At 41.3% G+C, this 25,416-nt stretch overlaps 1 protein-coding gene across 2 annotated transcripts; it reads right to left on the bottom strand.

Annotated features, from left to right (window-relative positions):
- Positions 1 to 9,420: 9,420 nt before the first annotated feature.
- LOC139409842 (SUN domain-containing protein 1-like) lies at positions 9,421 to 16,301 on the bottom strand. 2 transcript variants are annotated; one of them, XM_071155228.1, is made up of 16 exons: positions 16,135 to 16,299; positions 15,733 to 15,841; positions 15,550 to 15,635; positions 15,050 to 15,280; positions 14,685 to 14,756; positions 13,985 to 14,085; positions 13,720 to 13,773; positions 13,581 to 13,634; positions 13,264 to 13,340; positions 12,976 to 13,114; positions 12,766 to 12,888; positions 12,592 to 12,679; positions 12,392 to 12,507; positions 10,957 to 11,127; positions 10,654 to 10,743; positions 9,421 to 10,489 (listed from the first exon to the last, which is right to left on the bottom strand). In XM_071155228.1, the coding sequence occupies exons 2-16, from the start codon at positions 15,837 to 15,839 to the stop codon at positions 10,376 to 10,378; spliced, it is 1,623 nt and encodes a 540-aa protein (XP_071011329.1). In that variant the 5' UTR covers positions 15,840 to 15,841; positions 16,135 to 16,299; the 3' UTR covers positions 9,421 to 10,375. The 2 variants fall into 2 exon arrangements, with proteins under 2 accessions (XP_071011329.1, XP_071011330.1); XM_071155229.1 differs by having other exon boundaries at positions 9,600 to 10,489; positions 13,264 to 13,337; positions 16,135 to 16,301.
- Positions 16,302 to 25,416: the final 9,115 nt, after the last annotated feature.

Raw genomic sequence — 25,416 nt, forward strand, 5'->3', positions numbered from 1 at the left:
TTCATATGCACTTAAAATAGTATGTACCCTTTTATTTAAATTATTATTTGTTGTTTTATTTCTCAGAATAGTTCCTGATTACACTAAAGAGGGTTTTTAGTCTCTCTTACTACAAGAACCCTTGGTTTGGTCTTGAACATAATTTTCAGTTGAGTTGAATTTCAAAGCCAGATAACGTCTAGCTCAAAGGTTATGGAATAAGCTATTTTCACTTTAAATTGACTTAAATGGTGCAGATCTCGGTTCCTTGACGTTTACGTTCACTGCTCCTACGTCTTTGACTCATCCTACTACAGTTTATACTTTTATATAATCTTTGTTGTTTTGTCTTTGTCTATAGTTTCTCTTAATGGGGGTTACGACACAATGTGAAGCGCAAGGCCTAATTTTTATTTGCTAAACAATTTCAAACAGATTTTTGCTTTTTTCAAGAGGCTCACTCAATTTCGGCTGATGCCAACTTCTGGAGGTCACAGTGGGGCAACGATATTTGGCTTTCCCATGGATCTGAACGCTCCACTGGTGTCACTACAATGAAAAATACCTTTGGTGGTAATATTCTACACTCGGAATGTGACCCCTTTGGTCACTTTATTTATCTTGTGATCAGTTACAATGACATTACACTCATTACTGTAAACTTCTACTGGCACAACACCAAACATGAGAATGATAAGTTGCTTGAATCTATAGAGAAACATATACTTTATTGGTTATCTAAATTTCCCAATTCGTTGTTATTGATTGGAGGGGACTTTAACATTACAATAGATCATTCAACTGATAGATGGCCGCCAGGTAGGCCAACCAATCAGAATTTGGGTTTAATACTTTTTATGGAAAAGTTTGATCTTACTGATATATGGAGAGAGAGGTTTCCAGCCAACAGATCATTCACTTGGAGTAACAAAACAGGTTCCAGACAAACCAGAATAGATGTTTGGCTTATATCCAAATGTATTGATAGTGAGTGTGTTACTACAAATATTTGTACTACTCCCCTCACAGACCATAGGGCTATTTACATTGATATCAAAATATTTACCCCGGATACTAACCTTGGTAGAGCATCCTACTGGAAGCTAAATAGCTCATTATTAAATAATGATATAGTTAAATTTAAGGTTAAAGATCTGCTCTCACACTTTTGGGAAAGGGCTTGTTAAGAAAAATCTTATTGCAAGAACTGGGAGCTCTTTAAATTTGAGGTGTCCAAATACCTTAGAAAATATGGTAGTAATCTTGCTAAGACTAGAAGAGCTGAGGAGGAAAAGGTGATCATTAAGAAAACTTCCCTTTCTCAGAGGTCGACCTCTTTCTCAGAGCCGACCTCTCGCGGGAGGAGAAGATGGAACTAATTGAGTTACAAAATAAACTGGATAATATATATAAATTAAAAGCAGAAGGAGCCTTTATTAGATCTAGGAAAAAATGGATTGAGGAGGGAGAACAGAATTCATCCTATTTCTTTAGACTTGAGAAATTTCACTCTAAAAATAACACTATCCATAAGTTAAACATTGATGGCGTTATTGCAGATGACCAAAAATTAATCGCTAAAATTTACAGAAAATTGTATAGCTCTACGTACTGTCAGGAATCCACAGATATGTTTTTTAACTCACTGAAATATTCACTCTATCAGTGATATATAATCTAAACAGTGTGATGAACCCATCAAAGTTGAAGAGATTATAGAGTCTATCAAACACCTAAAGAACAATAAATCACCAGGTGTTGATGGAATTACATCAGAATTTTACAAATTATTTTCTGAACAAGTAGCTCCCTTCCTATTTGAAGTCTTTTTAGAGAGTATTAAAAACAATGTTCTCCCTCCTACAATGAGTCAGGGGTTAATAACACTGATACCTAAGCCTAAAAAAGAAGTGCTGCTCATTGATAACTGGCGTCCAATTTGTCTTCTTAATAATGACTAAGATATTAGCCTTACTACTTGCAAAAATAATTAAAGAAGTCCTGGATGCAATCATTGATGAATCACAGTCTGGCTTCATGAGGAACAGACATTTCTAACAATGTCAGACTAGTATTAGACATACTTGACTACTCAAACGTAATAACTGAGGATAGCTTCATATTATTTTTATATTTTTATAAAGCATTTGACACAGTAGAGCATCAGTTTCTCTTCCACTCCCTTGAGAGACTTGGCTTTGGGGATGTTTTATGTAAGGCTATTAAGACTCTCTATGCAAATGGTAACAGTTCTATCAAATTGAAATATGGCACCTCACCTAGATTTGAGTTAAAGAGAGGAATTAGGCAAGGTTGTCCTATCTCTCCGTACTTGTTTTTATTAATCACCCAACTTCTTGCAAATTCTTTAAATAATAGTCCTGTACAAGGTATTTCCATAGTTGGTAAATAAATTATTATAAGCCAGCTGGCTGATGATACTACACTTTGTCTGAAAGACGCTAACCAAATTCCCATATCGATCAATGTGATACAATCCTTTTCCAAAGCGTCTGGTCTATATCTTAACATTAATAAATGTGAACTCATAGCTGTCAAAGATTGTGTGACACCTTCATATTATGGTATTCCAGTAAAATAAGAACTTACATATGTAAGCATAACCATTACAAAGGATCAGAAGTCTAGAGGCTTACTAAATGTTAACCCTCTTATTTAAAAAAAAAACCAGAAGAAGCTAAATCAATGACTACAGAGGGACTTATCTTTAAAAGGTAGAGTCCGAATAACCAAGGCTGAAGGTATCTCTAGACTAACATATGGTGCTCTATCTTTATATCTTGACAGTAAAATAAGCAAGGAGATAGACCAGATGCTTTTCAACTTTCTTTGGAGAAACCGTACCCATTACATTAGGAAAACTGTTGTAATGAACACTTGTGAGAATGTTGGACTGAATTTTCTGGACTTTACTACGACTTTAAATAATACTTTTAAGATCAATTGGATAAAACAATTCCTAAGAAGACCCACTTCTATCTGGAATTGTATTCCTCATCATGTCTTCTCTACTTTTGGTGGCCTTAACTTCATGTTGTTTTGCAATTATAACATTGACAAAGTTCCAGTGAAACTTTCTGCTTTTCATCGGCAGGTTTTCTTGTCATGGTCCTTCATTTATAAACACAATTTTTCTCGACACGGATATTATATATGGAATAATCGGGATATATTGTATAAAAATAATTATTTGTTTTTAGAATATTAGTTCCAAAATAATATCCTATTGGTGAGCCAACTGGTAAATGCAGAGGGTCTTTTACTCAGTTATAAAGAATTCTTATCACTTTACAAGGTCCCTGTAACACCTAAAGATTTTGCAATTGTTTTAGATGCCATTCCCTCAGGTGTTGCTATGTTATTCAGGAACGTGTCAAGACCTGACCCTCAGAGCCTACCTTCTATTGACCCTGTTGACTCATTAGTAGGAAAGATTTTTTTTCTCTTTTGGTCCATTCAACAACAGAGCGATGCGAACCTTGTTTCAGCAGGATGTTGTATTATGTCATGCCTTATTGGAATGGATTTATTGATAATATTTGTTGGAAAAAAGTTTGGATGTTGCCACACACATAACTACTTGTTAGCAAAATTAAGGAAGTTTCCTTTAAAATGATTCAGAAATATTATCCTGCCAACCACTATATGAAGAAGTTTAAGGAAAACAGCAACTCAAATTGCTCCTTTTGTAATGACCACCCAGAAACAGTGTTGCATCTTTTTTGGCATTGTATGCATGTAAGAAAACTGTGGCAAGACATCAGTAGGTTTATAATTGAACACATTTATGAAGATTTTATACTATTGTGGAGAGATGTACTGTTTGGATTCTTTACATACAATAGAAATGTAATTCCTTTCATTATTATTTTGGACAAATTTCATATACACAAATGTACATTTACAAACAGAAAACCACATTTTCGTACCCTACAAAAATAAATTGAACTGTATTTTAAGACGGTTAAATGCTCTACTAACAAAAAAGCTGTTAGAGTTGTAAGTACATGTATGTCCCTTAAGGTCCTTGTGTAATTGTAATGTGATATTGTACCCCCTAGCTCGATTGTCCATTGTTTGTAATCTATGTATGCTTGTGTTCCCTCATGTGCTTTATGTATTGATTTGTTGTTAATTAAAAATATTTAAAAAAAATATATATATATTTTTTTATATATATATAAAAAAATATATATATTATTAAAAAGTCAGTGGCGCGTTTGATCAGGAAGTGTCAATTCAGCGTGTCGCCATCTTGCTATCTGGAGGAGTTTTTGGAAACATTGCATGTGCAGTTTGAGGTACTCCAGGAAGTGACGTTGGAGGCTAGCTCAGTACTGCCCACTTTCATGGAGTATGTCAACTAAATTATCCGTTTAACTTAATCTGTGTGTGATTTTAAAGTAATCGGTTCGAGGATATACATCTGGTGAAATAAAAGCAATTATTGGTACCATAATTGTGTTCAAATGTTTTTTTTTATATCCACGGATATTGACCACGAAGATGGCCGTTTTCCCATTCACTATAGTGGGGGATCCTGTTTTCTGGAAACATTGCCTGGGGTACAGCGGTGTGCCTTCAACTTGATATACTCAATGGTAGCTAATGTGGCTATTTTTTCACACTCCCATGATTTTAGTTCAAGTAGGATAGCAGCCTACACAATAAATAACTAATATTATTTATTTATTATTATCTGCTAACCATGTGTATGTGACAAATACAATTTGATTTGAAGGGCACTGTGTCGTTGCTGTTCATGCCCTCCCTCCATAGGCAAGATGCAGTGAATGGTATAGAGTACATTATATACATATGAGATGAGTAATGTAGGGTATGTAAACATATAAAAGTGGCATTGTTTAAAGTGGCTAGTGATACATTACATCAAGATGGCAAGATTTTTCCATTATTAAAGTGGCTGGAGTTGAGTCAGTATGTTGGCAGCAGCCACTCAATGTTAGTGATGGCAGTCTGATGGCCTTGAGATAGAAGCTGTTTTTCAGTCTCTTGGTCCCTGCTTTGATGCACCTGTACTGACCTCGCCTTCTGGATGATAGCGGGGTGAACAGGCAGTGGCTCGGGTGGTTGTTGTCCTTGATCTTTATGGCCTTCCTGTGACATCGGGTAGTTGTTGTCCTTGATCTTTATGGCCTTCCTGTGACATCGGGTGGTGTAGGTGTCCTGGAGGGCAGGTAGTTTGCCCCCGGTGATGCGTTGTGCAGACCTCACTACCCTCTGGAGAGCCTTACGGTTATGGGCGGAGTAGTTGCCGTACCAGGTGGTGATACAGCCCGACAGGATGCTCTCGATTGAGCATCTGTAAAAGTTTGAGTGTTTTTGGTGACAAGCCAAATTTATTCAGCCTCTTGGGGTTGAAGAGGCGCTGCTGCACCTTCTTCACCACGCTGTCTGTGTGGTTGGACCGTTTCAGTTTGTCCATGATGTGTACGCTGAGGAACTTAAAACTTTCTACCCTCTCCACTACTGTCCCGTCGATGTGGATAGAGGGGTGATCCCTCTGCTGTTTCCTGATGTCGACGATCATCTCCTTTGTTTTGTTGACGTTGAGTGTGAGGTTATTTTCCTGACACCACACTCCGAGGGCCCTCACCTCCTCCCTGTAGGCCGTCTCGTCGTTGTTGGTAATCAAGCCTACCACTGTAGTGTAATCTGCAAACTTGATGATTGAGTTGGAGGCGTGCATGGCCACGCAGTCGTGGGTGAACAGGGAGTACAGGAGAGGGCTGAGAACGATTGCGTTGTCTGTGGACCTATTGGGGCAGTAAGCAAATTGGAGTCGGTCTAGGGTGTCAGGTAGGGTGGAGGTGATATGGTCCTTGACTAGTCTCTCAAAGCACTTCATGATGACATAAGTAGTCATTTAGCTCAGTTACCTTAGCTTTCTTGGGAACACCTTCACTTGACAAGCACCATCATCCAGCAACGGTGTGGGAGGTAGCTACCTAGAATCAGGGTGACAGTCACAGTAAGCACATACATGCAATGCATGAAGCAACAGTTCACCCATCATCAGTACTTTTTTTCAAAAAGAAACAATCGTTGGTTTTATAACTGAACATTTAAAATAATTTGTGTAAAACTAACAGTGAAATACAAAGACCAAACCGGGTATGGTAGCTCAATGTAAGGTTGTATGTTAGGAAAAAATATGTCTAACGTATAGCAGAGTGCTTTTGACACGCCCACTCCTTTAGACACGCCCATTACTTTTCACACTCACACTCCTTTCCACACGCCCACTACTTTCCACACGCCCACTCCTTTCGACACACCCACTCCTTTCGACACACCCACTCCTTTCGACACACCCACTACTTTCCTTTCGACACACCCACTCGCTACATTGAGCTGCAGATACCCTCTTCTCCTTTTTTTCTTCTCCCCACACCAATACAAAAAGACACCTCTGGGACCTGTCTGGAACAGTATGCCATAGAGAGCAATAGTAAATGGCGTCTTTTTGTAGGCTCTAACTTGTTGGACAAAGCCTATGGAAAAATTAATGGCAGATCAATGGTGAGAAACATCTCAGTTCCTAAGGCAAAAACCCTGTGTTACCCGGGAGCAAGAGTACATGACATCACAAGGCTGCTTCCGACTGTTCTACCACAGACGCCGGGAGCTGACACTGTCGTAGTCCATGTGGGGTCAAAAGACATCCGGAGAGCTAGCTTGGAACATTTTAAAGGATTTTAAAGAACTGATTTTAGCATTAAAAGACTCCAAAAAACAGACAATCATTTCAGGTCCAGTACCATCATTGGGCCGCGGGTGTGAAAGATTCAGCAGACTACTGGCATTACAAATCTGTCTAAAATATTACTGTAGCTCTGCTGGAGTTACTTTAATAGATAACTTTGACACCTGAAAACAGTAAGTACTCTACAGGAATGACGGCGTCCATCCAAATCACCTTGGCTCCTGGACTCTGTCCACGCACTTCAAGTCTGCGTTGAAACAATTACTTTTCAGTTGTCCAAGACCAGCTCAGTTAATTCCTACCATTGTGACAATGAGTCGTCATAATGCTGCATCAAATGTACCGTATCCTAGGGGCATTGGCAAACACAACATAAGTAACTTAACTTGTGTGACCCTAATTGCAACGAATACCTCGGATTATACTACAGCTATGCAGTAATCATGAGCCTGTGAACCAGCTACACTGTTAGCACTGAGGCGGTTTGCCCTAGTAGGAAGACCACTTTGTGCAGCTCACCCTGCACTATCAGCTCCAATATAAATAGCATGGGCAAGTCTACTTAAGATAAGCTTCCCAGTAAAGCATTAAAAACAATCAAGCAACCCAGAAAAGTGCTAAAAATAGCCCATATTAACATATGCAGCCCGAGAAACAAGGTCTATGAAGTCAATAACTTGCTTGTAACAGATGACAGTCATATTCTGACTATATTTATTTAACTAGGCAAGTCAGTTAAGAAACTATTTTTTATTTTCAATTACAGCCTAGGAACAGTTCAGGGGCAGAACGACAGATTTATTTTATTTTTATACCTATCAGCCTGTTACCAACCCTTAGTAAACTTCTGGAAAAAATTGTGTTTGACCAGATACAATGCTATTTCACAGTAAACGAATTGACAACAGACTTTCAGCACTCTTATAGGGAAGGACATTCAACAAGCACAGCATGTACAAAAATGACTGATGATTGACAGAGAAATTGATGATAAAAATACTGTGGGGGCTGTTTTGTTAAGACTTCAGTGCGGCTTTTGACATTATCAATCAAAGTATGCTGCTGGAAAAACATGTGTGTTATGGCTTTATACCCCCTGCTATATTGTGGATAAAGAGTTACCTGTCTAACAGAACACAGAGGGTGTTCTTTAATGGAAGCCTCTCCAATATAATCCAGGTAGAATCAGGAATTTCCCAGGGCAGCAGTCTAGGCCCCTTACTTTTTTCAATCTTTACTAACAACATAACGCTGGCTATGAGTAAAGCCATTGCGTCTATGTATGCAGATGACTCAACACTATACACGTCAGCTACTACAGCGACTGAAATATGACTGCTACACTTAACAAAGAGCTGTAGTTAGTTTCAGAATGGGTGGCAAGGAATAAGTTCGAAATATTTAGGAATAAAACTAAAAGCATTGTATTTGGGACAAAACACTCACTAAACCCTAAACCTCAACTAAATCTTGTAATAAATAATGTGGAAATTGAGAAAGTTCAGTTGACTAAACTGCTTGGCGTAACCCTGGATTGTAAACTGTCATGTTCAAATCATATTGATACAACAGTAGATAAGATGGGGAGAAGTCTGTTCATAATGAAGCACGGCTCTACCCTCTTAACAGCACTAGCAAAAAGGCAGGTCCTACAGGCCCTAGTTGTTGCACCTGGACTACTACACACTACAGTCGTGTGGTCAGGTGCCATGAATGGCCCTTGAATGTACACATAGAGATAACATTAATAATATGCATGTCAACCTCTCCTGGCTCAAAGTGGAGGAGAGATTGATATCATCACTACCTGTATTTGTGACATGTTGAATGCACTGAGCTGTCTGTTTGAACTACTGGCACACAGTTCGGACACCCATGCATACCCCACAAAACAGTAAACAAGAAGTCTCTTCACAGTCCCCAAGTCCAGAACAGACGATGGGAGGCACACAGTACTACATGGAACTCTATTCCACATCAAGTAACTGATGCAGCAGTAAAATTTGGAACAGCAGGGACTGTGAAGCAACACAAACATAAGCACAAACACATGCAAACACACACACACAATAACATGCGCAGTATACACACACACACACATGGATTTAGTACTGTAGATATGTGGTCGTGGTGGAATAGGGGCCTGAGGGCACACAGTGTGTTGTGAAATCTGTGAATGTATTGTAATGTTTTTAAAATTGTATAAACTGCCTTAATTTTGCTGGACCGCAGGAAGAGGAGCTGCTGCCTTGGCAGCTAATGGGGATCCATAATAAATACAAATGTAGTTTTTATAGGGTTTTTGGATAAATGCCTGTGGTAAACACAGGCTTAGAAGATCTTATACGTTTTGTTCTTTGAGATAAAGATTATCAGCCAACGTCGCTTTTTCTGAATTGATGTAATAAACAAAAGACAAGTCTTCTTAAAGTTCATGTTAACTGACTGATATCTCATAGGACAAAACATATAAGCTCTCATAAGCCTGTGTTAACCTCAGACCTTATTTTCAGCATTTATCCCAAAACCCTATTCTTTCCCCCTTAGGAATGACTGAAGGAGCATGAGGTAAATAACTTCAGTTTATGACTACAAGCTGGTGAGCTCTATTGGCAATGCCCACACATTTTTTTAAAACATTTTTTTTTTTAGAAAATCCTACCCAAGGTTGAAGTTACAAAACACAACCAAGCTTTTTCACATCTCTAATGTCTCTCATTTATGAAATGTATGGTCGTGTAAAAATATTGTTTTATTTCCTTTCAATGTGTGTTGCATTATGGGGATAACTGCATGTCATCTGCATGAACTTCACAAATACCATGTGATCAAAGGTACAATGTAAACACATATTTACTGTTTGAGGGTGTGATATGGTTGGGCTGGAGACATGTTTATTTTGACATTCTAATAAAAACTTTTATTAACAATGGCAACACTGCCGTGTTGCATAGAGCCTTGCTGTAGGGAAACCCCAACCATGGAGATCGGGCACTCATCTTCGTATCTGTGCCATTATAGCACCGGTTACAGCATGGCCAATGCCATTGAGGGAATCTCCATTTTGACTTAGTCAATTTTCTTCTTTACTATTGGCTGATCCCTCCAACCTGGTCACCAGGAGGGATCAGCCAATGAAGTTGGCAGAAAAACAAAACGTGGAACCAGGCCCCCCCCAAGTTTTAGAAACCCTACTGTAATTGGCTAAGGAAAACAAAGGGTCCAGCCCCAGAAACAGAAAAGTGATGTTTCTCTCAGTCAAAGGACTCTTTAGTGTATTTCAGGGCATGGAGGGTTATCGACCCTTGGGGGACACCCTGGAGTTTTCTCCAAATCCAATATGGCTGCCATAATAGCATTTGATGGGGGTTTAATCATCTGTAAATATGAGTTTTGCAAATAAGATACATATTTTAGAATTGTGTACTACACTTGACATTCACAACTATCCTGGTATAATTCAAATCTATTGGGAATACAATATGGCCACCATCATTACACTCAGTTCCAACTTGTGACCAAACCCATACAAACACTGCCCAATAGAGATTTTATTTAGAGGCAAAATATATGCTCCAGTATGAAAATGAAAATTCTGGGGTTGGGGTGGACACACACACAGGGGTTGAGATGGATAGCCGATCGCCCTCAAAAGAAAGACATCTTGCCGTGAACCCGGAAGCGGTACACACAGGTGTAGTCCTGGTGACCCCAGTTGTTGAGGACATGGAGCTCCACATACCGATACACTGCAGTAGGGTTCTGAGGGAGAGGGGAGAGCGAGAGAGGTCCAAGCATATTTAATTTTGAGAAGTCTTACTCAACCCATTGTTTTGCATACACATTAGCCCCAAAAGGTATCTACCTGTCTCATTAGCCTGCATCTTTACTATGAGTATCTAATAGTTTGTCAGCATTTGACTCACAGGCAATTCGAACGTCTGTAGGGGATCTCCAGCCTGGTCATATGTAAACATTCCGAGTAGTGATCCCTCTTCGCCGACAGTAGACATTCCCTACACAGAAAGAATGTGTGAGACGTGTGAGGGAGTCAATTAAAAGGTATTCAACATAGCACTAAAACATCCCTGTGCAAATTGTCCCACTGTAATTTCTGTGGTACAAAAAAGGAAATAGTCTCAGAGTAGGAGTGCTGATCAGGGAAGGAAAGAGCCACCCCCTACTCAGAGATACTGTGAATACAGGCACTGGGGTCGGAGGTAACTCACGTAGACTGCAAAGTCCTTGGGGGCGCTGTCGATGCGCCCATTAGGGGAGACTGCAGTGGAGAGGTGTTCCAGAGAAACGTGGGTCACGTGGATGGGGTGAGACAGGGCAATGGTCATAGTGCCCTGGGCCCCAGGAAACGGCCAACACTTGCCAGGCAGCACCTGCTGGCCCTGAGGGGATGAAAGATGATCAGTCTTTAACTCTAGAGCAGCGTTTCCCAACCCTGGTCCTCCAGTACCCCAAACCCTGGTCCGCCAGTACCCCCAACAGTACACGGTTTCATTATAGCCCTGGACAAACACCTCATTCAACCTATTGAGTGTTTGATGATTAGCTGACAAGTTGAATCAGGTCTGCTTGTGCAGGGTTACAAGACATTTTTTTACATATGGAATTGTTAAGATTGTCATACCAAGGATCATTTAGCTATTTGATTTTTAATTTTCAAAACAAAATATAAAACAATTATTTTGATGAAACATTGAATTTGGCATTACTGATATTAGCCCATAGAAATACATTGTATAACAGATTCACTACATGGAACAGACATTTCCCACGGCTGTGTACTCAATTTGATACACCTGTCAGCAACGTGTGTGGCTGAAATAGAATCCACTAATTTGAAGGTGTCCACATATTTTTGTATACACTACCACTAAAGTTTGGGGTCACTTATAAATGTCCTTGTTTATGAAAGCACATTTTTTGTTCATTAAAATAAAATTGATCAGAAATACAGTGTAGACATTGTTAATGTTGTAAATGACTATTGTAGCTGGAAATAGCAGATTTTTAATGGAATATCTACATAGGCGCAGAGGCCCATTATCAGCAACCATCACTCCTGTGTTACAATGGCACGTTGTGTTAGTTTATAATTTTAAAAGGCTAATTGATCATTAGAAAACCCTTTTGCAATTATGTTAGCACAGCTGAAAACTGTTGTTCTGATGAAAGAAGCAATAAAACTGGCCTTCTTTAGACTAGTTGAGTATCTGGAGCATCAGCATTTGTGGTTTCGATTACATGCGCAAGTCCCATGATGCTTGTGGGGGTCGTAGAGCAAAACAGAGACCACCATTGTATTCGTGAGAGTCTCATCATAATATTTTGTAGGCCAAACCGTTAAGACATTTGTGAGAAAACCGGTTTTCGGAGTCTCATGGTCTGACAAACATCCCTCTAGCTTTGCCACTTGTCAGAGATATCAGTGGATGTGGTGGATTGAGACAACCCATACAAAAAAAAAATCATCAAGGTGAAACAGACGGATTTTGATGGGGATTTTTGTATCATGTTAGACTTCTGCAGGCAGACAACATTGTAGGAGAAGGGTTAACCTGTATTTAAACATGGTGGTCACAACGACAGACTTCAGAAAGAGAAATATAGGTACCTGGATGACACAGAGGGAGAGAGAGAGGTACCAACCTGGATGACAGTCCGGGGGGTCTCTGCAGGATACCACAGGGGAATCCCCAGGAAGCTCACGCAGGCCGAACGGGTCTGATACGTCTCAGAGCATCTGCTGGTTACAATACTGCCACCTACACACGCCACACACACACACAGTGAATATTTCTGTGACAGATACAAAGAATATGCTGAAGTACAGTGATGATGTCACAAACCTTGAGACTCCAAGGCAAAGTCAGGCAGTCGGTCCGCCAATGGACGACTGCAATCCTTTATCAACGGTTTCACGTCCCATCTCTCATTCTGCCAGACACAATCACACACCATGATGCGTTTTTAAAAAGTTGACATCTGCTTATTTCACCAGAAAATAAATCAAATCAACCCACCTGGGCCAGTCGGTCACTCAGCCATTTCTCCATGGCCTCTTTAAAAGCAGGCGTCATGTGTATGTTTTCTGGTGTGGGAGCATGGGGAGGATGGTTTTGAATGGAGGTCACCTGTTGCTGCAGCTAGAGAACACAGAGATCACGCACATTAGGAGAAGTGTGTGTGTGTGTGTGTGTATGCACATGTGCCTGCGTGTACGTGCGTGTTACCGTATCACTGGTGTCCTCCAGGGCTCTGACCAGCTGTGTGGTAATGGATTGTTCCTCTTGGAAATCAAACATCTTGCTGCTGAACTCTGCAGCGTCTTGGGCCAGACGCTCTCCGGCAGCAGAGACAGAAATAGAGACACTACAATAGAATAGAATGAAACACAAAATAAATGTATTTTCAACTTTGTGAGAATCAGATATTTGTCTTCTAGAATAGAATACAACATAACTTATTTTTTTAATGGGCTAGGAGCTATATGGGTTGTTTCAAGACTGGTCCACACTCACCTGTTCACTTTCTCTCTGACGTTGTTCATCTCGCTCCTTACTCCCCTCATGTCTATATTCAGTCTTTGTACCATCTGCTGGTGGACAAAGTTTATTCAATTGAATGCGTTTGTTCATTCCAGAAGGGCAATTATTGATACCACTTCTCAAATGACAAACTGGCAATACTACACAAAGAAAAATAGAAAATAATCCCTGGTACTTCCACTCTCTCATCCGAAAGAAAGAATCAGACAAAATACATAGCTAGACCTGTGTTTTAAACTTTTTTTTTATCTTGGTATGTCAATACAAAGGGATAGGTAGAGTATTCTCACCTGGGAAATGCCTTGGTGCTGGTGTGCTTTCTGTTTAAGGATCTCAATCTCTCTCTGCAAGACAAGCACAAGTCAGATAAATGAATGTCCAAACATTTTGTGCATTCCCTCCACCCAGCCCTCCCACTCTGTTTTGTACCTGGATGGTGTCCATTTTGTTTTTGAGAGCTGAATCCATGATAGGACTTCCATACTGTAGAAAGAGTTTTAACTAGTCAACAAGAGTGTTGCCCATGCATAGCTTTCAGCATTCACCCAATCAAAACATAGATAACAGTCTGTACCAAATGGCACTATTCCCTACGTAGCGCACTTCCTTTGACCAGAGTCCACATAAGTGGGGCACTATATAGAGTGCCATGTGAGACGTCACCAGAAGACAGATGAAAAACATGAGGTCCTACCGTAGCCTTTGGAGTCAGGTCGAGTGGAGAGTCAGGTTGAGTCGGGCGGTTCATTGGAAGGTTGAGGTTCATGGTGGGGAACACGATCGGAAAGACAAATACTGCAGGGAAGACATTGTGGTACAGGTCACACAGAGGACAGATGCATAGGAGGATATTTAGACGTGTGAACATGAATGTGTGGGCCAAAAAGATCATCAAGGACAACAACCACCCGAGCAACTGCATCTTCACCCCACTACCATCCAGAAGGCATGGTCAGTACAGGTGCATCAAAGCTGGGACCGAGAAGCTGTTTTTCAGTCTCTATCTCAAGGCCATCAGACTGTTAAACAGTTGTCACTAACACAGAGATGCTGCTGCCTATTGGCCACTTTAATAAATAGATCACTTTAATAATGTTTACATATCTTGCATTACTCATCCCATATGTATATACTGTATTTTTATAACATCTTGCATATATATATATATATATATATATATATATATATATATATATATATATATATATATATATACTTATTCCATCCTTTTAGATTTGTGTATTAGGTAGTTGTTGTGGAATTGTTAGATATTACTGCACTGCCAGAGCTAGAAGCACAAGCATTTCACTACACTCCCAATAACATCTGCTAACCACGTGTATGTGACCAATAAAATGTGATATAATTTGATTTTAATGTGACGTCATACTCACGGAAGGTCAGGAGAACAGGCAGGAGGAAAATGACAAACCAGGATGGCAAACCAGTCGGGAAACATGACCAGCCTACAGGGACACAGTGCCAAAGATAATGCTAATGCTAACAAACAAGGCAAAAGCAAAATAACATACGCTAAGCTAATGCACACAAGCCAGCCACAAGACATGAGATTAGCTAATGCTAACAAACTACAAGCAGAGACACACTTAAATTAAAAAAGCCCTTACAGTAAATGTAATATTGGAGACACACTGATGCTAAGCTAATGATAACAAACAAGCCTTTTTTCTCTTCTTATTTTTACAAGCACATGCAAATGCCAAGCTAATGTTGTCTCTCATAGACACACTGAACTCACTGTAGCTAGCGCTGGCCCTAGTGCCTATCCCGCTGGAGCATGTCTTGGCCCTCAGTGGCTCCTCAGAATCAGAGCAGTAGCCAGAGCTGTCAATTCTGGCAAAGCCAATGCTGGAGGAGCTCATGCTGGGCCGCAGGGCCACAGAGGCAGCGGGGGTCACAGGAACAGGGGCCACAGTAGGAGACAGGAAGGTCTGCCTTCTCTGGACCGCCCTCACAGTTGGCACCATGCCTGACAGAGGGGGAGAGGGAGGGAGAGAACAAGATGGAGAGGAAAAAAGGGTGAGGGAGGGAGAACTTTAGGAATACATAGCATATTATTGCATAGTATTTCCAATCTACAAAAGTGTCTAACCCAGGCTAGGGACTAGGGACTTAATCCTGTGCTGTCACAACTCATATGATCGTTGTCATGGAGTTGGCAAGACAGAACAAAGGACTAGATAGGGTTTATCAATCTGGGCAACTCCTAGCGCAGGCAGGAAGTGATGTGAGCAATACCAATTAATTCATCGCCGTTGATTGGCCGATTTGGATTTTGGATTCCCTTAAGGCCCCCAGTTCTCATTTTCCTCTTGTTGAATACCCTGAGAGAGTAAGACACACATACATTTTGATTTGATACACATAGTTAAGTGCACTAAGCATCATAGCACACACAGTGATACTCTCTCACTCACACACCTAGGCACAGGGCTTTCCTTGTAGGAGACAATGGAGCCAGAGGATTCCTCGTCAGAGGACTGGTCATAGTACCCTCCATTAAGAAGCCTTGCACTTCTTCTAGACATGACTGTGAGAAAAATAAAGAGAGATTGATTTCAAATGCCAGGCCTAAACTAAACCCACCTTTGGTCAGTGTTGTCATGGACAACTTCAATCTTACTTAAAACACAAAACTGGACAACAGTGTCAACCTGTGGCAAACATTGGGTCGTACAGCAAGTTTTTACCAATTTCTCTTCTGATTGAGTATTCATCGTGGAAACTTTTCTCGCATTGTTTAGTTTAAATCAGCATAGATGACACGTCGAATAACCCCGACTAAAACCGTGCTTTTTGAATCAAATGTTGCCTTCTACTTACCCGAGTCTTGTTAGCCAATTCATACAGTAATTATTGCAATCTTTAAACTCAGATGTAGCAGCAGAAAATGTAACTTTGCTAATGAGCCAGTGTGTGGAAAACACTGGAATTTCCAGCGCGTTTAGAATGTTGCGTCTATGGAACCCTAGAAATAGAATGGGGGACGCAGTTTACGTCACAATCAGCACTCCTCGCTAAATTTATTTTGATTGACAGCTTTCATCACGTGCATCGGTCTCCAAAATCCATTCGATTATTTCGTTCCCTAATACAAATCAATAACTAAATATCGCCACATTGCTCTTATTGCTCTTATTTGTTGTATGTCTGTATATTTCACACACGATGGTGACATTTAGCCACCATATAGCATATGAAAACGTCATAAACCATGATAAAAACATTTATTTACAGGAAATTAGCTGTAAAACTGCAACACTTTCTTTTTCTCAGCAAAATGTGTAGAGATTAGATCAGGGATTCTTGAAAGTGGGGCAAATCTTTGTCCAACAGGGAAATTAGATATTGTTGCATTATTTGTGTATGTCATATGTATTCTAGTTACTAGCATGTATGCCCTCACTATCTACCGGGCCTGTATATTGTTTGTAAGCCTATACTCATGGTTATTGTTTTCTCCTATCTTTCCATAGAACCACTTTTACACTCTCACTTTCTGTGAGCAGTCAGTACTCAAGGAGTTTGTTGTGGTGAACACATCATCTGAATAAATCTGTTCTGAATACATCATCTGAATAAATCTGTTCTGAACACATCATCTGAATAAATCTGTTCTGAATACATCATCTGAATAAATCTGTTCTGAACACATCATCTGAATAAATCTGTTCTGAACACATCATCTGAATAAATCTGTTCTGAACACATCATCTGAATAAATCTGTTCTGAATACATCATCTGAATAAATCTGTTCTGAACACATCATCTGAATAAATCTGTTCTGAATACATCATCTGAATAAATCTGTTCTGAATACATCAAGACCCATCCCACCTATCACTATAGACCACCCACCCTTGTTTGGTTTCGGTGTGCCATATATTTTTCAATTGTGCTGTGATGTTTCACAACATTTTCAAGACTTGTTCTTGCCGGACAGACCTGTGGTGGCTGAACCCTATCCATTAGCACCTAAGAGCTCTCATTACTGCCTGTTCTATACTGAACAAAAATAGAAACGCAACATGCATCAATTTCAACATTTTTACTGAGGTACAGGTCATTAATGGAAATTAGTCAATTGAAATAAATGCATTAGGCCCTAATCTATGGATTCCACATGACTGGGAATACAGATACCTTCAAATAAAAAGTAGGGGCATGGATCAGAAAACCAGTCAGTATCAAGTGTGACCATTTGCCTCATGTAGCATGACTCATCTTCACATAAAGTTGATCAGGCAGTTGATTGTGGCCTGTGGCCACTCCTCTTCAATGACTGTGCGAAGTTGCCAAATATTGGCGGGAACTGGAACACGCTGTCGTACAGGTCGATCCAGAGCATCCCAAACTGGCTCAATGGGTGACATGTCTGGTGAGTATTCAGGTCATGGAAGAACAGGGACATTTTCAGCTTCCAGGAAATGTGTACAGATTCTTTCGACATGGAACATGAAACACGAGGTGATGGCGGTGGCGGTGGTGGTGGCGGTGGCGGTGGCGGTGGCGGTGGTGGTGGTGGCGGTGGCGGTGGCGGTGGTGGTGGTGGTGGTGGTGGTGGTGGTGGCGGTGGTGGTGGCGGTGGCGGTGGCGGTGGCGGTGATGGTGGTGGTGGCGGTGGTGGTGGCGGTGGCGGTGGTGGTGGTGGTGGTGGCGGTGGCGGTGGTGGTGGCGGTGGCGGTGGTGGTGATGGTGGCGGTGGTGGTGGTGGTGGTGGTGGTGGTGGTGGTGGCGGTGGCGGTGGTGGTGGTGGTGGTGGCGGTGGCGGTGGTGGTGGCGGTGGTGGTGATGGTGGTGGTGGCGGTGGTGGTGGCGGTGGCGGTGGTGGTGGTGGTGGTGGCGGTGGCGGTGGTGGTGATGGTGGTGGTGGTGGTGGTGGCGGTGGTGGTGGCGGTGGCGGTGGTGGTGGATAAATGGCACGACAACGGGCCTCAGGATCTCGTCAAGGTATCTCTGTGCATTCAAATTGCCATCGATAAAATGTAATTGTGTTCGTTGTCTATAGCTTATGCCTGCCTGTACCATAACTCCACTGCCACCATGGGGCACAATGTTCATAACTTTGACATCAGCAAACCGCTCGCCCACACAACGCCATAAACATGATCTGCGCTTGTGAGGCCGGTTGGGCGTACTGCCAAATTCTCTAAAACGACATTGGAGGCGGCTTATGGTAGAGAAATTAATATAAAATTATCTGGAACAGCTCTGGTGGTCATTCCTGCATTCAGCATGCCAATTGCACATCCCCTCAAATCTTGAGACATCTGTGGCATTGTCTTCTGTGACAAAACGGCAAATTTTAGTGGCCTTTTATTGTCCCCCGCACAAAGTGCACCTGTGTAATGATCATGCTGTTATAATCAGCTTCTTGATATTCCACATCTGCCAAGTGGATGGATTATCTTGGCAAAGGAGAAATGCTCACTAACAGGGATGTATACAAATTTGTGCACAACATTTTAGAGAAATAAGCTTTTTGTGCGAATGGAAAATTTCGGGGATCTTTTATTGCAGCTCATGAAACATGGGACCAACACTTTACATGTTGCGTTTATATTTTTGTTCAGTGTACATGGTCCTTTCGGATCAGCCTTTAGTATTTTTCATATTTGTAATTATGTTTCAGACCCTGACCATCCAGTCAAAAAGAAATCAGCCGGCGGCCTCTGAACTCTGTTTTCACCTGACAGGTTGATCGTACCAAGTGATGAGCATAGAAATTGAATCCATGTCCAATTCTAATTCTATTTCCATGGTGATGAGGAGACGATCAGTGTTTGCACCAAAACAGTGTTCTTTCTAAGCACCATCATTTCTCCTTATGTGCTCTCTTACCACTGTTAAACTGACCATATACCATTCCTTCAGAAAGTAGTCATACTTATTCCACATTTTGTTGTGTTACAGCAAATTCCACATTTTGTTGTGTTACAGAAAATTTCACATTTTGTTGTGTTACCCATTTATACACAATACCTCATAGTGGCAAAGTGAAAACATGTTTAGACATTTTTGCTAATTTATTGAAAATGAATTATAGAAATATCTTATTTACATAAATAATCACACCCCTGAGTCAATCCTTTGTAGAAGCACCTTTTGCAGAGATTACACCTTTGAGTCATTTTTGGTATGTCTGTACCAGTTTTCCACATCTGGATTTGTTTTTATTTTGTTCTCCCATTCTTCCTTGCAGATTTTCTCAAGCTCGGTTAAATTGGCGGTGAACAGCAATCTTTAAGCCTTTCAACAGATTTTCAATGAGATTGAAGTTTGGGCTTTGGTTGGGCCACTCAAGGACTTTCACATTCTTGTTCCCGAAACCATTGCAGCATTGCTTTGGCTATATGCTTGGGGCCATTGTCCTGTTGGAACGTACATTTACGCCCCAGTCTAAGTTCGTTTTCACTCTGAAGTAGGTACTCATCAAGAATTGGCCTGTATTTGGGTCCTTTCAAATCAAATCAAATGTTGTCACATGCACCGAATACAACAGGTGTAGGTAGACCTTACAGTGAAATGCTTACCGACAAGCCCTTAACCAACAATGCAGTTTTAAGAAAATACCCACACCCCCCCCCCCAAAAAAAGTAAGAGATAAGAAAAATAAATAAATTAAAGAGCAGCAGTAAATAACAATAGCGGGCTATATACAGGGGGTACCAGTTCAGAGTCAATGTGTCAACGGGCGGGGGCACCGGTGTCGAGGTAGTTGAGGTAATATGTACATGTGGGTAGGGTTATTAAAGTGACTATGCATAGATGATAATAGAGAGTAGCAGCAGCGTAGGGGTGGGGTCCTTCCTCTGACACCGCCTGGTATAGAGGTCCTAGATGGCAGGAAGCTTGGCCTCTGTGATGTACTGGGCCGTCCGCACTACCCTCTGTAATGCCTTGCGGTCGGAGGCCGAGCAGTTGCCATACCAGGCAGTGATGCAACTCGTCAGGATGCTCTCGATGGTGCAGCTGTAAAACCTTTTGAGAATCTGAGGACCCATGCCAAATCTTTTCAGTCTCCTGAGGGGGAATAGGTTTTGTCGTGCCCTCTTCACAACTGTCTTGGTGTGCTTGGACCATGTTAGTTTGTTGGTGATGTGGACGCCAAGGAACTTGAAGCTCTCAACCTGCTCCACTACAGCCCCGTCAATGAGAATAGGGGCGTGCTCGGTCCTATTTTTCCTGTAGTCTACAATCATCTCCTTTGTCTTGATCACATTGAGGGAGAGGTTGTCCTTGCATAACACTGTCAGGTCTCTGACCTCCTCCCTATAGGCTGTCTCATCATTGTCGGTGATCAGGCCTACCACTGTTGTGTCATCAGCAAACTTAATGATGGTGTTGGAGTTGTACCTGGCCGTGCAGGCATGAGTGAACAGGGAGTACAGGAGGGGACTGAGCACGCACCCCTGAGGGGCCCCTGTTGAGGATCAGTGTGGCGGGTGTATTGTTACCTACCCTTTCCACCTGGGGGCGGCCCATCAGGACATCCAGGATCCAGTTGCAGAGGGAGGTGTTTAGTCCCCGGGTCCTTAGCTTAGTGATGAGCTTTGAGGGGACTGATCGCTGAGCTGTAGTCATGGAATAGCATTCTCACATACAGTGCCTTGCGAAAGTATTCGGCCCCTTTGAACTTTGCGACCTTTTGCCACATTTCAGGCTTCAAACATAAAGATATAAAACTGTATTTTTTGTGAAGAATCAACAGCAAGTGGGACACAATCATGAAGTGGAACGACATTTATTGGATATTTCAAACTTTTTTAACAAATCAAAAACTGAAAAATTGTGCGTGCAAAATTATTCAGCCCCCTTAAGTTAATACTTTGTAGCGCCACCTTTTGCTGCGATTACAGCTGTAAGTCGCTTGGGGTATGTCTCTATCAGTTTTGCACATCGAGAGACTGACATTTTTTCCCATTCCTCCTTGCAAAACAGATCGAGCTCAGTGAGGTTGGATGGAGAGCATTTGTGAACAGCAGTTTTCAGTTCTTTCCACAGATTCTCGATTGGATTCAGGTCTGGACTTTGACTTGGCCATTCTAACACCTGGATATGTTTATTTTTGAACCATTCCATTGTAGATTTTGCTTTATGTTTTGGATCATTGTCTTGTTGGAAGACAAATCTCCGTCCCAGTCTCAGGTCTTTTGCAGACTCCATCAGGTTTTCTTCCAGAAGGGTCCTGTATTTGGCTCCATCCATCTTCCCATCAATTTTAGCCATCTTCCCTGTCCCTGCTGAAGACAAGCAGGCCCAAACCATGATGCTGCCACCACCATGTTTGACAGTGGGGATGGTGTGTTCAGCTGTGTTGCTTTTACGCCAAACATAACGTTTTGCATTGTTGCCAAAAAGTTCAATTTTGGTTTCATCTGACCAGAGCACCTTCTTCCACATGTTTGGTGTGTCTCCCAGGTGGCTTGTGGCAAACTTTAAACAACACTTTTTATGGATATCTTTAAGAAATGGCTTTCTTCTTGCCACTCTTCCATAAAGGCCAGATTTGTGCAATATACGACTGATTGTTGTCCTATGGACAGAGTCTCCCACCTCAGCTGTAGATCTCTGCAGTTCATCCAGAGTGATCATGGGCCTCTTGGCTGCATCTCTGATCAGTCTTCTCCTTGTATGAGCTGAAAGTTTAGAGGGACGGCCAGGTCTTGGTAGATTTGCAGTGGTCTGATACTCCTTCCATTTCAATATTATCGCTTGCACAGTGCTCCTTGGGATGTTTAAAGCTTGGGAAATATTTTTGTATCCAAATCCGGCTTTAAACTTCTTCACAACAGTATCTCGGACCTGCCTGGTGTGTTCCTTGTTCTTCATGATGCTCTCTGCGCTTTTAACGGACCTCTGAGACTATCACAGTGCAGGTGCATTTATACGGAGACTTGATTACACACAGGTGGATTGTATTTATCATCATTAGTCATTTAGGTCAACATTGGATCATTCAGAGATCCTCACTGAACTTCTGGAGAGAGTTGCTGCACTGAAAGTAATGGGGCTGAATAATTTTGCACGCCCAATTTTTCAGTTTTTGATTTGTTAAAAAAGTTTGAAATATCCAATAAATGTCGTTCCACTTCATGATTGTGTCCCACTTGTTGTTGATTCTTCACACAAAAATACAGTTTTATATCTTTATGTTTGAAGCCTGAAATGTGGCAAAAGGTCGCAAAGTTCAAGGGGGCCGAATACTTTCGCAAGGCACTGTAGGTGTTCCTTTTGTCTAGGTGGGAGGGTAGTATGGAGTGCAATAGAGATTGCATCATCTGTGGATCTGTTGGTGCGGTATGCAAATTGTAGTGGGTCTAGTGTTCATTGTCCCCTCTATCCTTACCAGTCTTCCAGTCCCTGATGCTGAAAAGCATCCCCATAGCATTATGCTGCGACCACCATGCTTTACGGTAGGGGTGGTGTTAAATGGGTGATGAACTGTGCCTTGTTTTCGCCAGACATAGCTCTTTGCATTCAGGCCAAACAGTTACATTTTTGTCTCCTCAGACAACAAAATATTTTGCCTTATGATCTCAGTCTTTCACGTGCCTTTTTGCAAACTCCAGGCTTGCTGTCGTGAGTGGCTTCCGTCTGGCCACTCTCCCAAAAAGCCCAGATTGTTTAATTGCTGTAGTGACGGTTGTCCTTCTGGCAGGGTCTTCCATCTCAGCCAAGGAACTCTATAGTTCTGTCAGAGTGGTCATTGGGTTATTGGTCACCTTTCTGACCAAGGTCCTTCTTGCACAGTTGCTCAATTTGGTTGGACAGCCAGCTCTATGCAGGGATGCAAATACTTTTTAAATTTCTCAATGATGGAGACCACTGTGCTCTTGGAAACTTTCAACACTCTTGAAATTGTTTAATACCCTTCCCCAGATATATGCTTAGTCACAATTCTATCTTGGAGATCTACAGACAGTTGCTTGGACTGCTCTGACATGCACTGTCCACTGTGGGACCATATATAGACAGGTGTGTTTCTTTCTTAATCAAGTCCAAACAATTTAATTGGCCCACAGGCGGACTCCAATCAAGTTGTAGCGACATCTCAAGGATGATCAAAGGAAATTGAATGCACCCAAGCTCAATTTGGACTGTAATAGCAAAGGGGTGTGAATACTTATGTAAATTAGATTTCTGTATTCATCTAGGAAGGCCTCCCTGATACTGCCTGATCTAAGACCTTTCCATCCCTGGCGACAAAGCTTTAGTAGTGTCTCCATCCCTCACTATGAAGCGCTGGTGTGACCAGCTGACTTCCTCTGCAAAAACGATCCTGGTGTTTGGCTACAGAGAAGCAATGTAAACTGCTCTTAACTACCTCTTCTGGCTGAGGCCTAGAGCTTGGATGAGTGCCATTTCCCATCACAAAAGTGTTCTTAACAGAAGTCCACCGGCACATTCAGATAATCAAAGTCACAAGATAGTGACAGCAGTGGTTCGAAGCTAGTCATTCTCCTCCAGCAGCTGACCACCATTTTAAGGGGCTCAGGTAGCTTGTTAGTTGATCAGGCCCATATGTGGCAGACCTGGACTAACTCCCGTCTCCAAGGAGACCAGCAAAGGGGGAGGAGTCTACAATACGTCAATTACAAAACACAAAAAGAAGCAAACCATAGAAATTCATGCAAATTAGAATAAGGCACAGAAAATACATTAATTAAATAAAATATCACTGTAAAGTCCTACATAAGTAATACATGCACACAAAAAGGGCTGGTTTCCAATTGGGTAAAACTAGGTAGGGCAACATGTCACCAGCAGTAAAACAAAAAATAAAAAAATAAAAAGACATGATAACATCAATCATAACTACAACAAATACATTCTATATACAAATTATACTGGACCGGAATGGGAAAAGAAGACCCTATTTTAGTGACCCATTATTTAACTTGGCAAATCAGTTAAGAACAAATTCTTCTTTACAATGACAGCCTAGGAACAGCTTGGGGATTCAATCTATGTCACGCGCTGACCTTAGAGATCCTTTTTATTTCTCTATTTAATTAGGTTGGGTTGTGAGTTGGGTGGGCATTCTAGTTTTTCTATTTCTTTGTTGGCCGGGTATGGTTCCCAATCAGAGGCAGCTGTCTATCGTTGTCTCTGATTGGGGATCATACTTAGGCAGCCTTTTTCCACCTTTAGTTGTGGGATCCTGACTGTGTTAGTGTGTAGTTGCTTTCTGCACTGCATGTAGCTTTTACGGTCGTTTGTTTGTTTGTTTGTTTGTTTGTTTGTTTGCGTGCGTGCGTGCGTGCGTGCGTGTGTGTGTGTGTGTGTGTGTGTATTTTTTTTTTGGGGTGGTGTCATTTAAAATAAAGGAAAAATGTACGCCTACCATGCTGCACCTTGGTCCAATCCATCAAACGACGGACGTGACAATCTAGCAACCTTTCAGTTACTGGCCCAATGCTCTAACCACTAGGCAACCTATCACCCCTATAGGGCAACATTACCCAAACAAAAGGGTCCTAATTTAAAAATGGGGTCACAGGAGAAAGCGGTTGGGACGAACGAAATGGTTTCTGTTAACTTCCTACAAATTTGGCTCTTACTTTTGAACGGTTGGAAGTAAAAACCAGTGGGCACGAACTGGTTGAATCCTTTTTCTGTGGAGAACATGTGGAACTCAAGCTGTCACTGTCAACAGGTTTCTACTCAGATGCAGCTAAACTATCAAGCTCAATCTATAAATGATCACAGTCGCTGTCCTCCATGTACGTCTAATATTGAAATTAAAACAATCAAATTTCAACTACAAAAAAAATATTCAATGTGATGACATTCGATCAATGTGGGAAACTGATAGGATTTGCAAACAGTCATCACTGTAAAGGAATTTTACCCAACTTCTTACCTAAATCTAATGACAAGGTTATTTTTAAAAAAATTTAACGTTCAATTCCCGTTAGACGACTCAGTCATATGTGAATCAAAATTAGACGTTGATCTTCCCATGACCTCTTGGCTGCATTTCATCATTTAAAAAAATGTATTTTCCTTCAGATTGAAATACTGTCAAAAATACTGTCAGACTGACTTGTTATAACTGTCATTGCCCCAAATAAAAATAAATAAACACTTGCTGGGTTTTT

Source organism: Oncorhynchus clarkii, chromosome 5 (genome assembly GCF_045791955.1).
Source record: "Oncorhynchus clarkii lewisi isolate Uvic-CL-2024 chromosome 5, UVic_Ocla_1.0, whole genome shotgun sequence".
In the NCBI taxonomy this organism is placed as follows: domain Eukaryota; kingdom Metazoa; phylum Chordata; class Actinopteri; order Salmoniformes; family Salmonidae; genus Oncorhynchus; species Oncorhynchus clarkii.

Bases quoted from the DNA above. Each gene is read 5' to 3' on its own strand.
- LOC139409842 (XM_071155228.1), bottom strand. From the start codon at position 15,839: ATGTCTAGAAGAAGTGCAAGGCTTCTTAATGGAGGGTACTATGACCAG. The intron at 12,889-12,975 runs GTAACACGCACG...TGTGTTCTCTAG, and splicing joins TGGAGGACACCAGTGATACG to CTGCAGCAACAGGTGACCTC. The intron at 11,128-12,391 runs GTTGGTACCTCT...TCATCCCCTCAG, and splicing joins CCCCCCGGACTGTCATCCAG to GGCCAGCAGGTGCTGCCTGG.